General features: G+C 43.2%; 1 protein-coding gene across 1 annotated transcript; it reads left to right on the top strand.

Moving 5' to 3' along the window:
* Positions 1 to 1,400: 1,400 nt before the first annotated feature.
* Positions 1,401 to 16,139, top strand: LOC109782962 (aspartyl protease family protein 2-like). The gene is made up of 2 exons (XM_045231591.1): positions 1,401 to 1,902; positions 15,376 to 16,139. Exons 1-2 carry the CDS (start codon positions 1,401 to 1,403, stop codon positions 16,137 to 16,139), a joined length of 1,266 nt encoding a protein of 421 aa, XP_045087526.1.
* The last annotated feature ends 619 nt before the right edge of the window (positions 16,140 to 16,758 follow it).

Here is a 16,758-nt window from a genome sequence, read left to right as displayed (position 1 = left end):
ATCTATGAAAGCTTTTGAAAAAAAAAAATCTTTTACAACCGGGTCGTACGCGCGAGAACGCTAGACGCTCCCCATGGTTGACACCTGACAAAACATGTCTTAAACAAATCAGGCCAAAATCCGAATCAAGGATTCCATTCCTGACTCCATGTCAACCAAGTTTTACAAACGACAGTCTCATGGTTGAAATCCTCTCTACGACGATAGGCTGTATATGTAGCCGTTTTGCCAACTGTGAGGATGATGCACCGTCATGTAGCGCGGTTGCTGTCGACAAGAGCTCATGCAGCTCGTCACCCTGACTAACCTTGTGGCCTAACGGAGGAGCTGAATGGGTAGTGCAGACAGGAGTACGCTCTGTCGTGCCGCATTATGGCCGCCGGTGAGAGGTCGTACCAAATCGAAGACGATGGTGGGATTAAGAACAAGCGATTGTCAAAGAAAGAACGGAGGGGAATCAAGATTATGGTGGATTGCTTTGAGATTGATAATGACAGGTGCTGTGGATCAAAGTGGGTGTAACCTGGTGGAGCATACGATCTGGTCGTATAAGATTTTTTTTTCAAAATCTTTTGGGCCTTCGTGCCCCTACCTGTGTTTATGACATAAATTAGTTCGCAGTACCTGGAAGTGTGTAATGGATATGCAAGTCTCAACAAGAGATTTTTTTTATTCATAATAGATGCAACTATATCTTCCTCTACATGGTGGTGTTTAAAGGATATGCAAATGTCAATAAGGGATATTGGAGTCATATTAAACGCAGCCAATCCCTCGTATACATGGAGGGTTGCAAGGTATATGCAAATCCCAACTAGGGATTTTGGATTGACAATAAATGCAGTCAAACCCTTCTCTACATGGATGTGGGCCTTTTAAGAACAAAAATATTTCCGTAGAATTGAACAAAATAACAACCAAGTGTTGCATGGGTTGATCTACACCGTAATAACTCGGTCCCACCAGATGCATATCTTGTATTTTTTGATTAATATGGATATTAAATGGACAGATCTAAACCATAATAACTCGGTCCCACCAGATTAACGTCTCGTATTTTCTGATTAACATGAGAATTTTTAGAGTCTCTAATGTATAGATAGATAGATAGATAGATAGACCGATAGATAGTTGTACAGGCGTATATATGCATAGATATAAATAGATATATAGATAGATATAGATAGATTTATAGATGTATTGATATAGATAGATAGATAGATAGATAGATAGATAGAAATGCAGCCAAATCCTTCTGTACATAGAAGTGTACAAGGGATATGCAAATCTCAACAAAGGATTCTTGGTTCATTATAAATGCAGCCAACCCATACACAAAAGAGTGCTCACTACCGTGTGCACGAGCCAACAAGTTAATTAACTCTCCAACAGCCACATCCATGGACCTCTGCAATCACGCTCTTCTCCTCCATCTGGTGCTTGCGGCGCTCCTCCATCCTGCCGTCGTCGTCGCAGTTGACGATGCCACATCAGGCCGCAGCAAGGGCTTTAGCCTGCGCCTGGTCCCTAGCCCCGGTTGGAACAGTACCATCCATGTCGACGACGACGGCTTCGTGCACCTGAACGAGCCAGTTGAGCACGCCCCCAACGTACTTCGGCCGCACATGCCTCACAAAGAGAGGTACAACATCATCACCACCGTTGGGACGGGCCATGGCCGCCGAACGTACACCCTCGCGATGGAGATGACCCAGAGCCTGACGTGGATGCAGTGTGTGCCGATCCAAAACCCGTTTCAGCAGGTGTCGCCGCCCTTCAACCCGACGGCCTCGCCGTCATTCCACCCACTCGCGCCCACCAACCACCTTTGCTCGCCGCCGGGGGGAAGCTTGTGCAGGTTCAGGAGCAACCCCATGTTCCTCAGTGTCGCGAGTGCAAGCGGTGCGCTCGGCCATGAGACCATGTCCTTCGCGGCCTCGGGCCATGGCGCCACGCCGGCGGTTGATACGTCTCCGTCGTATCTACTTTTCCAAACACTTTTGCCCTTGTTTTGGACTCTAACTTGCATAATTTGAATGGAACTAACCCGGACTGACGCTGTTTTTAGCAGACTTTCCATGGTGTTATTTATGTGCAGAAACAAAAGTTTTCGGAATGACCTGAAACTCCACGGAACATCTATTTGGAATACTGGAAGAAAAATCCATGTCAGGGGGGCCACACCCTGTCCATGAGGGTGGGGGGCGCGCCTGCCCCCCTAGGGCGCACCCCCCTACCTCGTGGGCCCCCTGACACTCCACCGACCTCAACTCCAACTCCATATATTCACTTTCGGGGAAAAAAATCAGAGAGACGGATTCATCACGTTTCACGGTACGGAGCCGCCGCCAAGCCCTAAAACCTTTTGGGAGGGCTGATCTGGAGTCCGTTTGGGGCTCCGGAGAGCGGAATCCGTCGCCATCGTCATCATCAACCATCCTCCATCACCAATTTCATGATGCTCACCGCCGTGCGTGAGTAATTCCATCGTAGGCTTGCTGGACGGTGATGGGTTGGATGAGATCTATCATGTAATCGAGTTAGTTTTGTTAGGGTTTGATCCCTAGTATCCCTATGTTCTGAGATTGATGTTGCTATGACTTTGCTATGCTTAATGCTTGTCACTAGGGCCCGAGTGCCATGATTTCAGATCTGAACCTATTATGTTTTCATGAATATATGTGAGTTCTTGATCCTATCTTGCAATTCTATAGTCACCTACTATGTGTTATGATCCGGCAACCCCGAAGTGACAATAATCGGGACCACTCCCGGTGATGACCATAGTTTGAGGAGTTCATGTATTCACTATGTGTTAATGCTTTGGTCCGGTACTCTATTAAAAGGAGGCCTTAATATCCCTTAGTTTCCATTAGGACCCCGCTGCTACGGGAGGGTAGGACAAAAGATGTCATGCAAGTTCTTTTCCATAAGCACGTATGACTATATTTGGAATACATGCCTACATTACATTGATGAATTGGAGCTAGTTCTGTGTCATCCTATGTTATGACTGTTACATGTTGAACCGCATCTGGCATAATTATCCATCACCGATCCAATGCCTACGAGCTTTTCACATGTTGTTCTTCGCTTATTTACTTTTCCGTTGCTACTGTTACAATCACTACAAAACCCAAAAATATTACTTTTGCTATCGTTACCGTTACTTCCATATTACTTTGCTACTAAATACTTTGCTGCAGATATTAAGTTATCCAGGTGTGGTTGAATTGACAACTCAACTGCTAATACTTGAGAATATTCTTTGGCTCCCCGTGTGTCGAATCAATAAATTTGGGTTGAATACTCTACCCTCGAAAATTGTTGCGATCCCCTATACTTGTGGGTTATCAAGACTATTTTCTGGTTCCGTTGCCGGGGAGCATAGCTCCATTCTTTGAGTCACTTGGGATTTATATCTGCTGGTCACTATGAAGAACTTGAAAGACGCTAAGACAACAATTTATCCCTCAACTACGAGGGGAGGTAAGGAACTGCCATCTAGCTCTGCACTTGATTCACCTTCTGTTTTGAGTAAGCTTGTGACACCTAAACCTGCTTCTGCTATTCGTTATGATATGTCGCATGTTATTGATGATGCCACTTCTACTATGCATGATACTTATGATGAAACTACTTCTATGCTTGATACTACTGTGCCACTTGGTGAATTTCTTGATGAACAACTTGCTAGGGTTAGAGAGAAAGAAATTATTGAAACTGATAATATTGATGAAAGTGATGATGAAGACTCTCCTGTTGTTCCATAGGGTTATGTTTTTGAAAAAGAAGCTGCTCCAGCTATTTTAGCTTGCAAAGATAGATATGAGCTCAAGGGGTTATTAGCTAAATGGAAGCAGCAATATCTTAATGCTAGAATGAAACCTGACCCTGCTTTTGCTACTTCATCTATCTGTGTTACTGATAAGGATTATGAATTCTCTGTTGATCCTGATATAATTACTTTGGTTGAATCTGATCCTGTTCATGGCTATGAATCTGAAACTGTTGTGGCACATCTTACTAAATTAAATGATATAGCCACCCTGTTCACTAATGATGAGAAATCTCGCTACCTTTATATCCTTAAAATATTTCCGTTCTCATTAAAGGGTGATGCTAAGATATGGTTTAATTCTCTTGACCCTGGTTGTGTGCGTAGTCCCCAGGATATGATTTATTACTTCTCTGCTAAATATTTCCCTGCTCATAAGAAACAAGCTGCTTTAAGGGAAATATATAATTTTGTGCAAATTGAAGAAGAGAGTCTCCCACAAGCTTGGGGGAGGCTTCTCCGATTACTTAATGCTTTGCCTGATCATCCTCTTAAGAAAAATGAAATACTTGATATCTTTTATAATGGACTAACCGATGCATCTAGAGATTACCTGGATAGTTGTGCTGGTTCTGTTTTCAGGGAAAGAACACCGGATGCAGCTGAAATTCTATTGAATAATATGTTGACAAATGAAAATAATTGGACACTTCCTGAGACAGCTCCTGAGCCTATTCCTAAACCAACTCCGAAGAAAAGAGGTGTTCTATTTCTCAGTCCTGAAGATATGCAAGAGGCAAAGAAATCTATGAAAGAAAAGGGTATTAAAGCTGAAGATGTTAAGAATTTACCTCCTATTGAAGAAATACATGGTCTTAATTTACCGCCTGTTGAAGAAATATGTGATCCTCATCCATTACCTATTGAAGAAACACATGGTCTTGATAACCCGACACAGGTAGTAAAGGTATATTCTCTCTATAGATATGATAAGGCTGAAATCCCTCCTACTAAAATTGCTAGCCAATGCTTGGATGAGTTTGATAACTTCATGGTTAGGCAAGAAAACTTCAATGCTTATTTTGGTAGACAATTGAAATACAATGCCGATACGCTTGAACACTTGAGTAATTACATGGCTAATGTTAAAGGTGAACTTAAACTCATTAGTAAACATGCTTCTATGGTTACCACTCAAGTAGAACAAGTACTTAAAGCCCAAAATGATTTGCTCAATGAATTAAATAGTAAGAATAATGACTATGCTGTTAGAGTGGCTACTAGAACTGGTAGAATGACTCAGGAACCTTTGTATCCTGAAGGCCACCCTAAGAGAATTGAACAAGATTCTCAGAGAAATAATAGGAAGAAGAAAAATGATAGGACTTTGCATGCTTCTAATGAACCTATTGCTGAACCACCTGAGAATCCAAATGATATCTCTATTTTTGATGCTGAAACACAATCTGGTAATGAACATGAACCTAATGAAAATGTTCATGATGATGCTCAACCTAGTAATGACAATGATGTAGAAATTGAACCTGCTGTTGATCTTGATAACCCACAATCAAAGAATCAACGTTATGATAAGAGAGACTTTGTTGCTAGGAAGCACGGTAAAGAAAGGGAACCATGGGTTCAAAAACCCATGCCTTTTCCTCCCAAACCATCCAAGAAAAAGGATGATGAGGATTTTGAGCGCTTTGCTAAAATGATCAGACCTATCTTTTTGTGTATGCGATTAACTGATATGCTCAAAATGAATCCTTATGCTAAGTATATGAAAGATATTGTCACTAATAAAAGAAAGATACCAGAAGCTGAAATTTCCACCATGCTTGCTAATTATACTTTTAAGGTTGGAATACCAAAGAAACTAGGAGATCCAGGAATACCCACTATACCATGCTCCATTAAAGGAAACTATGTTAAAACTGCTTTATGTGATCTTGGAGCCGGTGTTAGTGTTATGCCTCTCTCTTTATATCGTAGACTTGATTTGAATAAGTTGACACCTACTGAAATATCTTTGCAAATGGCTGATAAATCAACTGCTATACCTGTCGGTATTTGTGAAGATGTGCCTGTTGTGGTTGCAAACGTTACTATTTTAACGGACTTTGTTATTCTTGATATTCCCGAGGACGATAGTATGTCTATTATTCTTGAAAGACCTTTTTTGAATACTGCAGGGGCTGTTATTGATTGCAACAAAGGCAATGTCACTTTTCATGTTAATGGTAATGAGCATACGGTACACTTTCTGAGAAAACAACCTCAAGTCCATAGTATCAATTCTATTGGAAAAATTCCATCGATTATTTTTGGAGGTTTTGAATTTCCTCTTCCTACTGTCAAGAAGAAATATGATATTCTTATTATTGGGGATGTGCATATCCCTGTTGGGTTAACATAGTGTTCTTCGAAATTTCTCCGGTTTCATGCAATTCGGAATGAGTTTGTTAACAAGACCTGATCAACCTTGTTAATGGATTTCTTTTGATGAGCATGAGATGGATGAAACTAGAAGGCACAACCTTTTGTACCCTCCTTTTACTTTCTGTTATTTAGTTGAAATAAAGTAAAAATAGTATTTTCCTATCTGTTTTCTGACTTATCCGTGCAATATAAAAATACCCCGAAATAAAAGTTCTCCAAATGCCCTGAAAATGGAATATGATTTTTTCTGGAATATTTGAGAATATCTGGCACTGAGAACACAGCAGGAGGTTCAAGCACCTGGCCACGAGGGTGGAGGGCGCTCCCTACCCCCCTGGGCGCGCCCCCTGCCTCGTGGGCCCATGGTGGCTCCCCTCCACTTATTCCTGCACCCACACACTTCTTCTTACTCCCGAAAAATCACCATCCAGCTCAAGCACGAGTTCTAGCTCATTTTGCTGCGATTTTCGATCTCCTTGCTCAAAGCACCTCCCACAAAACTGCTTGGGGAGATTGTTCCTTGGTATGTGACTCCTCCATTGGTCCAATTAGTTTTTGTTCTAGTGCTTTATTCATTGCAAATTTGTGCTGCCTAGGTGACCATGTTCTTGAGCTTGCATGTCAAATTTATATGGTTCCAAGTAGTTCTAATGCTTGATATAGGCTCTAGGCACTTGTAGGAGTAGTTGCTATCAATTTTGTTGAGCTTGGTTCACTTTTTTTTGAAGTTACTAAAAATTTCAGAATTTTTCAGAAAATAATGAAGAGATTTTTGAGGGGCTCATCGAGCCAAAGCTCGAAGGAAAAGCAAAGTGATGAAGCACAGAGGCCCAAATATAATTTGCATCGCACCGCGGAGTGTTGGGGAACATAGTAATTTCAAAAAAATTCCTACGCACACGCAAGATCATGGTGATGCATAGCAACGAGAGGGGAGAGTGTTGTCCACGTACCCTCGTAGACCGACAGCGGAAGCGTTATCACAACGCGGTTGATGTAGTCGTACGTCTTCACGATCCGACCGATCAAGTACCGAACGCATGGCACCTCCGAGTTCTACACACGTTCAGCTCGATGACGTCCCTCGAACTCCGATCCAGCCGAGTGTTGAGGGAGAGTTTTGTCAGCACGACGGCGTGGTGACGATGATGATGTTCCACCGACGCAGGGCTTCGCCTAAGCTCCGCAACGGTATTATCAAGGTGTAATATGGTGGAGGGGGGCACCGCACACGGCTAAGAGATCTCAAGGATCAATTGTTGTGTCTCTGGGGTGCCCCCTGCCCCCGTATATAAAGGAGCAAAGGAGGAGGAGGCCGGCCCTAGGAGGGGGCGCACCAAGTGTGGAGTCCTACTAGGACTCCCTAGTCCTAGTAGGATTCCACCTCCCATATGGAATAGGAAAAGAGGAAGGGAAAAAGAGAAGGAAGGAAGGGGCGCCACCCTTCCCTAGTCCAATTCGGACCAGACCAAGGGGAGGGGTGCGGCCACCCTTGAGGCCCTTTTTCTTCTTTCCCGTATGGCCCAATAAGGCTCAATACGTATTCCCGTAACTCTCCGGTACTCCGAAAAATACCCGAATCACTCGAAACCTTTCCGAAGTCCGAATACTATCTTTGGTTAACGAGCTAGTCAAGTAGAGGCATACTAGTGACACTCTGTTTGTCTATGTATTCACACATGTATTATGTTTTCGGTTAATACAATTCTAGCATGAATAATAAACATTTATCATGATATAAGGAAATAAATAATAACTTTATTATAGCCTCTACGGCATATTTCCTTCAGTCTCCCACTTGCACTAGAGTCAATAATCTAGTTCACATCGCCATGTGATTTAACATGAATAGTTCACATCACCATGTGATTAACACCCATGGTTCACATCGTCATGTGACAATCACCCAAAGGGTTTACTAGAGTCAGTAATCTAGTTCACATCGCTATGTGATTAACACCCAAAGAGTACTAAGGTGTGATCATGTTTTGCTTGTGAGATAATTTTAGTCAACGGGTCTGTCACATTCAGATCCGTAAGTATTTTGCAAATTTCTATGTCTACAATGCTCTGCATGGAGCTACTCTAGCTAATTGCTCCCACTTTCAGTATGTATCTAAGACCGAGACTTAGAGTCATCTAGATTAGTGTCAAAACTTGCATCGACGTAACCTTTTACGACGAGCCTTTTGTCACTTCCATAATCGAGAAACATATCCTTATTCCAATAAGGATAATTTTGACCGCTGTCCAGTGATCTACTCCTAGATCACTATTGTACTCCCTTGCCAAAATCAGTGTAGGGTATACAATAGATCTGGTACACAGCATGGCATACTTTATAGAACCTATGGCCAAGGCATAGGGTATGACTTTCATTCTCTTTCTATCTTTTGCCGTGGTCGGGCTTTGAGTCTTTACTCAATTTCACACCTTGTAACACAGGCAAGAACTCTTTCTTTGACTGTTCTATTTTGAACTACTTCAAAATCTTGTTAAGGTATGTACTCATTGAAAAACTTATCAAGCGTCTTCATCTATCTCTATAGATCTTGATGCTCAATATGTAAGCAGCTTCACCGAGGTCTATCTTTGAAAAACTCCTTTCAAACACTCCTTTATGCTTTGCAGAATAATTCTACATTATTTCCGATCAACAATATGTCATTCACATATACTTATCAGAAATGCTGTAGTGCTCCCACTCACTTTCTTGTAAATACAGGCTTCACCGCAAGTCTGTATACAACTATATGCTTTGATCAACTTATCAAAGCGTATATTCCAACTCCGAGATGCTTGCACCAGTCCATTGATGGATCGCTGGAGCTTGCATATTTTGTTAGCACCTTTAGGATTGACAAAACCTTCTGGTTGTATCATATACAACTCTTCTTTAATAAATCCATCAAGGAATGCTGTTTTGTTTATCCCTTTGCCAGATTTCATAAAATGCGGCAATTGCTAACATGATTCGGACAGACTTAAGCATAGATACGAGTGAGAAACTCTCATCGTAGTCAACATCTTGAACTTGTCGAAAACCTTTTTGCGACAATTCTAGCTTTGTAGATAGTGATACTACTATCAGCGTCCGTCTTCCTCTTGACAATCCATTTATTCTCAATTGCTTGCCGATCATCGGGCAAGTCAACCAAACTCCACACTTTGTTCTCATACATGGATCTCATCTCAGATTTCATGGCCTCAAGCCATTTTGTGGAATCTGGGCTCACCATCGCTTCTTCATAGTTCGTAGGTTCGTCATGGTCTAGTAACATAACCTCCAGAACGGGATTACCGTACCACTCTGGTGCGGATCTTACTCTAGTTTACCTACGAGGTTTGGTAGTAACTTGATCTGAAGTTACATGATCATCATCATTAACGTCCTCACTAATTGGTGTAGAAGTCACAGGAACAGATTTATGTGATCCAATAAGGGAGCAGGTACAGTTACCTCATCAAGTTCTACTTTCCTCCCACTCACATCTTTCGAGAGAAACTCCTTCTCTAGAAAGGATCCATACTTAGCAACGAATGTCTTGCCTTCGGATCTGTGATAGAAGGTGTACCCAACTGTCTCCTTTGGGTATCCTATGAAGACACATTTCTCCGATTTGGGTTTGAGCTTATCAGGATGAAATTTTTTCACATAAGCATCGCAACCCCAAAATTTTAAGAAACGACAACTTTGGTTTCTTGCCAAACCACAGTTCATAAGGAGTCGTCTCAACGGATTTTGATGGTGCCCTATTTAACGTGAATGTAGCTGTCTCTAATGCATAACCCAAAACGATAGTGGTAAATTGGTAAGAGACATCATAGATTGCACTATATCCAATAAAGTACGGTTATGACGTTCGGACACACCATTACACTGTGGTGTTCCAGGTGGCGTGAGTAGTGAAACTATTTCACATTGTTTTAACTGAAGGCCAAACTCGTAACTCAAATATTTTACCTCTGCGATCATATCGTAGAAACTTTTATTTTCTTGTTACGATGATTCTCCACTTCACTCTGAAATTCTTTGAACTTTTCAAATGTTTCAGACTTTGTGTTTCATCAAGTAGATATACCCATATCTGCTCAAATCATCTGTGAAGGTCAGAAAATAGTGATACCTGCTACGAGCCTCAATATTCATCGGACCACATACATCTGTATGTATGATTTCCAACAAATCTGTTGCTCTCTCCATAGTTCCGGAGAACGGCGTTTTAGTCATCTTGCCCATGAGGCACGGTTCGCAAGCATCAAGTGATTCATAATCAAGTGATTCCAAAATCCCATCAGTATGGAATTTCTTAATGCGCTTTACACCAATATGACCTAAACGGCAGTACCACAAATAAGTTGCACTATCATTATTAACTTTGCATCTTTTGGCTTCAATATTATGAATATGTGTATCACTACGATCGAGATCCAACAAACCATTTTCGTTGGTGTGTATGACCATAAAGGTTTTATTCATGTAAACAGAACAACAATTGTTCTCTAACTTAAATGAATAACCGTATTGCAATAAACATGATCAGATCATATTCATGCTCAACGCAAACACCAAATAACACTTATTTAGTTTCAACACTAATCCCGAAAGTACAGGGAGTGTGCGATGATGATCATATCAATCTTGGAACTACTTCCAACACACATCGTCACCTCGCCTTTTACTAGTCTCTGTTTATTCTGCAACTCCCGTTTTCGACTTACTACTCTTTAGCAACTGAACCAGTATCAATTACCGAGGGGTTGCTATAAACACTAGTAAAGTACACATCAATAATCTGTATATCAAATATACCTTTGTTCACTTTTACTAGTCTCTGTTTATTCTGCAACTCCCGTTTCGAGTTACTACTCTTAGCAACTGAACCAGTATCAATTACCGAGGGATTGCTATAAACACTAGTAAAGTACACATCAATAATCTGTATATCAAATATACCTTTGTTCACTTTGCCATCCTTCTTATCCACCAAATAGTTGGTGTAGTTCCGCTTCCAGTGACCAGTCCCTTTGCAGTAGAAGCACTTAGTCTCAGGCTTAGGACCAGACTTAGGCTTCTTCACTTGAGCAGCAACTTGCTTGCCGTTCTTTTTGAAGTTCCCCTTTTTCCCTTTGCCCTTTTCTTGAAACTAGCGGTCTCGTCAACCATCAACACTTGAAGTGGTCTCGTCAACCATCAACACTTGATGTTTTTCTTGATTTCTACCTTCGTCGATTTCAGCATCACGAAGAGCTCGGGAATTACTTTCGTCATCCCTTGCATACCATAGTTCATCACGAAGTTCTACTAACTTGGTGATGGTGACTAGAGAATTCTGTCAATCACTATTTTATCTGGAAGATAAACTCCCACTTGATTCAAGCGATTGTAGTACCCAGACAATCTGAGCACATGCTCACTAGTTGAGCGATTCTCCTCCATCTTTTTGCTATAGAACTTGTTGGAGATTTCATATCTCTCAACTCGGGTATTTGCTTGAAATATTAACTTCAACTCCTGGAACATCTCATATGGTCCATGACGTTCAAAACGTCTTTGAAGTCCCGATTCTAAGCCGTTAAGCATGGTGCACTAAACTATCAAGTAGTCATCATATTGAGCTAGCCAAACGTTCATAACGTATGCATCTACTCCTGCAATAGGTCTGTCACCTAGCGGTGCATCAAGGACATAATTTTTCTGTGCAGCAATGAGGATAATCCTCAGATCACGTATCCAATCCGCATCTTTGCTACTAACATCTTTCAACATAATTTTTCTCTAGGAACAAAAAATAAACACAGGGAAGCAACAACGCGAGCTATTGATCTACAACATAATTTGCAAAATACTATCAGGACTAAGTTCATGATAAATTTAAGTTCAATTAATCATATTACTTAAGAACTCCCACTTAGATAGACATCTCTCTAATCATCTAAGTGATTGCGTGATCCAAAGCAACTAAACCATGTCCGATTAACACGTGAGATGGAGTAGTTTCAATGGTGAACATCACTATGTTGATCATATCTACTATATGATTCACGCTCGACCTTTCGGTCTCTGTGTTCCGAGGCCATATCTGTAGATGCTAGGCTCGTCAAGTTTAACCTGAGTATTCCGCGTGTGCAACTGTTTTGCACCCGTTGTATTTGAACGTAGAGCCTATCACACCCGATTAACACGTGGTGTCTCAGCACGAAGAACTTTTGCAACGGTGCATACTCAGGGAGAACACTTTTATCTTGAAATTTTAGTGAGAGATCATCTTATAATGCTACCGTCAATCAAAGCAAGATAAGATGCATAAAGGATTAACATCACATGCAATCAATATAAGTGATATGATATGGCCATCATCATCTTGTGCTTGTGATCTCCATCTCCGAAGCACCGTGCTTGTGATCTCCATCTCCGAAGCACCGTCATGATCACCATCGTCACCGGCGCGACACCTTGATCTCCATCGTAGCATCGTTGTCGTCTCGCCAACTTATTGCTTTTACGACTATCGCTACCGCTTAGTGATAAAGTAAAACTATTACATGGCGATTGCATCTCATACAATAAAGCGACAACCATATGGCTCCTGCCAGTTGCCGATAACTCGGTTACAAAACATGATCATCTCATACAACACATTATATCACATCATGTCTTGACCATATCACATCACAACATGCCCTGCAAAAACAAGTTAGACGTCCTCTACTTTGTTGTTGCAAGTTTTACGTGGCTGCTACGGGCTTAGCAAGAACCGTTCTTACCTACGCATCAAAACCACAACGATAGTTTGTCAAGTTGGTGTTGTTTTAACCTTCGCAAGGACCGGGCGTAGCCACACTCGGTTCAACTAAAGTGAGAGAGACAGACACCCGCCAGTCACCTTTAAGCAACGAGTGCTCCGAACGGTGAAACCAGTCTCGCGTAAGCGTACGCGTAATGTCGGTCCGGGCCGCTTCATCTCACAATACCGCTGAACCAAAGTATGACATGCTGGTAAGCAGTATGACTTATATCGCCCACAACTCACTTGTGTTCTACTCGTGCATAGCATCAACGCATAAAACCAGGCTCGGATGCCACTGTTGGGGAACGTAGTAATTTCAAAAAAATTCCTACGCACACGCAAGATCATGGTGATGCATAGCAACGAGAGGGGAGAGTGTTGTCCACGTACCCTTGTAGACCGATAGCAGAAGCGTTATCACAACACGGTTGATGTAGTCGTACGTCTTCACGATCCGACCGATCAAGTACCGAACGCACGGCACCTCCGAGTTCTACACACGTTCAGCTCGATGACGTCCCTCGAACTCCGATCCAGCCGAGTGTTGAGGGAGAGTTTTGTCAGCACGACGGCGTGGTGACGATGATGATGTTCCACCGGCGCAGGGCTTCGCCTAAGCTCCGCAACGGTATTATCGAGGTGTAATATGGTGGAGGGGGCACCGCACACGGCTAAGAGATCTCAAGGATCAATTGTTGTGTCTCTGGGGTGCCCCCTGCCCCCGTATATAAAGGAGCAAGGGAGGAGGAGGTCGGCCCTAGGAGGGGGCGCACCAAGTGTGGAGTCCTACTAGGACTCCCTAGTCCTAGTAGGATTCCACCTCCCATATGGAATAGGAAAAGAGGAAGGGAAAAAGAGAAGGAAGGAAGGGGGCGCCCCCCTTCCCTATTCCAATTCGGACCAGACCAAGGGGAGGGGTGCGGCCACCCTTGAGGCCCTTTTTCTTCTTTCCCGTATGGCCCAATAAGGCCCAATACGTATTCCCGTAACTCTCCGGTACTCCGAAAAATACCCGAATCACTCGGAACCTTTCCGAAGTCCGAATATATTCGTCCAATATATCGATCTTTACGTCTCGACCATTTCGAGACTCCTCGTCATGTCCCCGATCTCATCCGGGACTCCGAACTCCTTCGGTACATCAACATACATAAACTCATAATAAAATTGTCATCGTAACTTTAAGCGTGCGGACACTACGGGTTCGAGAACTATGTAGACATGACCGAGACACCTCTACGGTCAATAACCAATAGCGGGACCTGGATGCCCATATTGGCTCCCACATATTCTACGAAGATCTTTATCGGTCAGACCGCATAACAACATACATTGTTCCCTTTGTCATCAGTTTGTTACTTGTCCGAGATTCGATCGTCGGTATCTCGATACCTAGTTCAATCTCGTTACCGGCAAGTCTCTTTACTCGTTCCGTAACACATCATCCCGCAACTAACTTATTAGTCACAATGCTTGCAAGGCTTATAGTGATGTGCATTACCGAGTGGGCCCAGAGATACCTCTCCGACAATCGGAGTGACAAATCCTAATCTCGAAATACGCCAACCCAACAAGTACCTTTGGAGACACCTGTAGAGCACCTTTATAATCACCCATTTACGTTGTGACGTTTGGTAGCACACAAAGTGTTCCTCCGGTAAACGGGAGTTGCATAATCTCATAGTCAGAGGAACATGTATAAGTCATGAAGAAAGCAATAGCAACATACTAAACGATCGGGTGCTAAGCTAACGGAATGGGTCAAGTCAATCACGTCATTCTCCTAATGAGGTGATCTCGTTAATCAAATGACAACTTATGTCTATGGCTAGGAAACATAACCATCTTTGATTAACGAGCTAGTCAAGTAGAGGCATACTAGTGACACTCTGTTTGTCTATGTATTCACACATGTATTATGTTTCCGGTTAATACAATTCTAGCATGAATAATAAACATTTATCATGATATAAGGAAATAAATAATAACTTTATTATTGCCTCTAGGGCATATTTCCTTCATGTTACATGATGAACCACATCCGGCATAATTATCCATCATCGATCCAATGCCTATGAGCTTTTCACATATTGTTCTTCGCTTATTTACTTTTCCGTTGCTACTGTTACAATCACTACAAAACCCAAAAATATTACTTTTGCTATTGTTACCGTTACTTCCATATTACTTTGCTACTAAATACTTTGCTGCAGATATTAAGTTATCCAGGTGTGGTTGAATTGACAACTCAACTGCTAATACTTGAGAATATTCTTTGGCTCCCCTTGTGTCGAATCAATAAATTTGGGTTGAATACTCTACCCTTGAAAACTGTTGCGATCCCCTATACTTGTGGGTTATCAGCGGTCGAACCCGCCGTCGTCATTGGCTGCGCGCACATCAGCAAGTGTTTCAGAAGCCACGGAGTGCTTGCCGGCATCCTCGCCCTGGGAAAGACGTACCTATCGCTCATCTGGTTACTGGGCCGTGGCGGCTTGCATAGCTTCTCCTACTGCCTCTTCTTCCCGCAGGGGAACCGTCACGGGTTCCTCCGGTTCGGCAGTGACATCCCGGTCGACACGAGGCACATGAAGAGCACTAGGCTGCTCTACCCCGAGGCGAGCGCCTACTACGTCAACCTCGCCGGCATCAGCTTTGGCAGGACGTGGCTGGGCGGGAACCTGACGGAGGTGTTAAGGCGCCGAAAGCTCGCGGATGGCAGTTGGCACAGTGGTTGCGTGCTTGACACCGGGATGTTCTGGGGGGGTACGTTCATGATCAGGCATGCGTACGACATCCTGGAGCACGCCCTGGTGGAGCACGGCAGGAGGCTCGGGGTGCCGCGCGTACCCCGCCACAACTTCGGTCTCTGCTTCCGCGTGACGTGGGCCATCTTGTCGCACTGGCCGACGGTGACGCTGCACTTCGAATCCGAGCAGGACCTTGTGCTCACGCCGAAAAAGCTGTTTGTCCTGCAGGATCAAGACATGTGCCTCACCGTGAAACCGAACCCGCAGATTACCGTCATCGGCCCAGCGACGCAAGTGGGCACGCGCTTCGTCTACGACCTCGCCGCCAGCAGGGTGTACTTCGCCCCTGAAAACTGCAATGCCGACACTGGCGTCTAGGATTGATCTTCTGTTCCTATAGCGGTCAACCCAATTCGATGTGGTTAACCGTCTGTCTCTGAAATAAAAGGAAAATTAAACTATATTGAGAGTGCAATAATTAACAAAAAAAGATCAAATATCTTTCTTATAGAAAAATGCCGACGGTGCTCGAGCTGCGGGGAGATCGTTTTCAAAATGTAGACGGGAAAGTTTGCAATACAATAATCGTTGTATTGATGGGGTGCTGGTGCACGTATATATAATACAAGGGAAGGCCTCTACCTCAACTATACAAGACTAGGAGGTGGGCCACAACTCCAATACATGTGCAATACAAAACACATACTCAACACCCCCCCCCCCCCCCCGCAGTCGAACCGTCTCCGGAGACACAGAGACTGGACCGAAACTCCTCGAAGACGGGAGTAGGCAATCCCTTAGTCATCACATCAGCAAACTGTTGCGTCGTCGGCACGTTGAGAACACGAACACGGCCAAGGGCAACCTGCTCGCACACGAAGTGAATATCGAGCTCAATATGCTTCGTCCGTCGATGGTGCACCGGGTTGGCGGAGAGGTAGACCGTGCTGACGTTATCGCAGTAGACAAGAGTGGCCTTGGGAACATCACAAAGCAA

The sequence above is a fragment of the Aegilops tauschii genome, chromosome 7, assembly GCF_002575655.3.
Source record: "Aegilops tauschii subsp. strangulata cultivar AL8/78 chromosome 7, Aet v6.0, whole genome shotgun sequence".
Lineage (NCBI taxonomy): Eukaryota > Viridiplantae > Streptophyta > Magnoliopsida > Poales > Poaceae > Aegilops > Aegilops tauschii.
The sequence above is the reverse complement of the archived record's forward strand: the minus strand, read 5'-3'. Positions and strand labels throughout refer to the sequence as shown.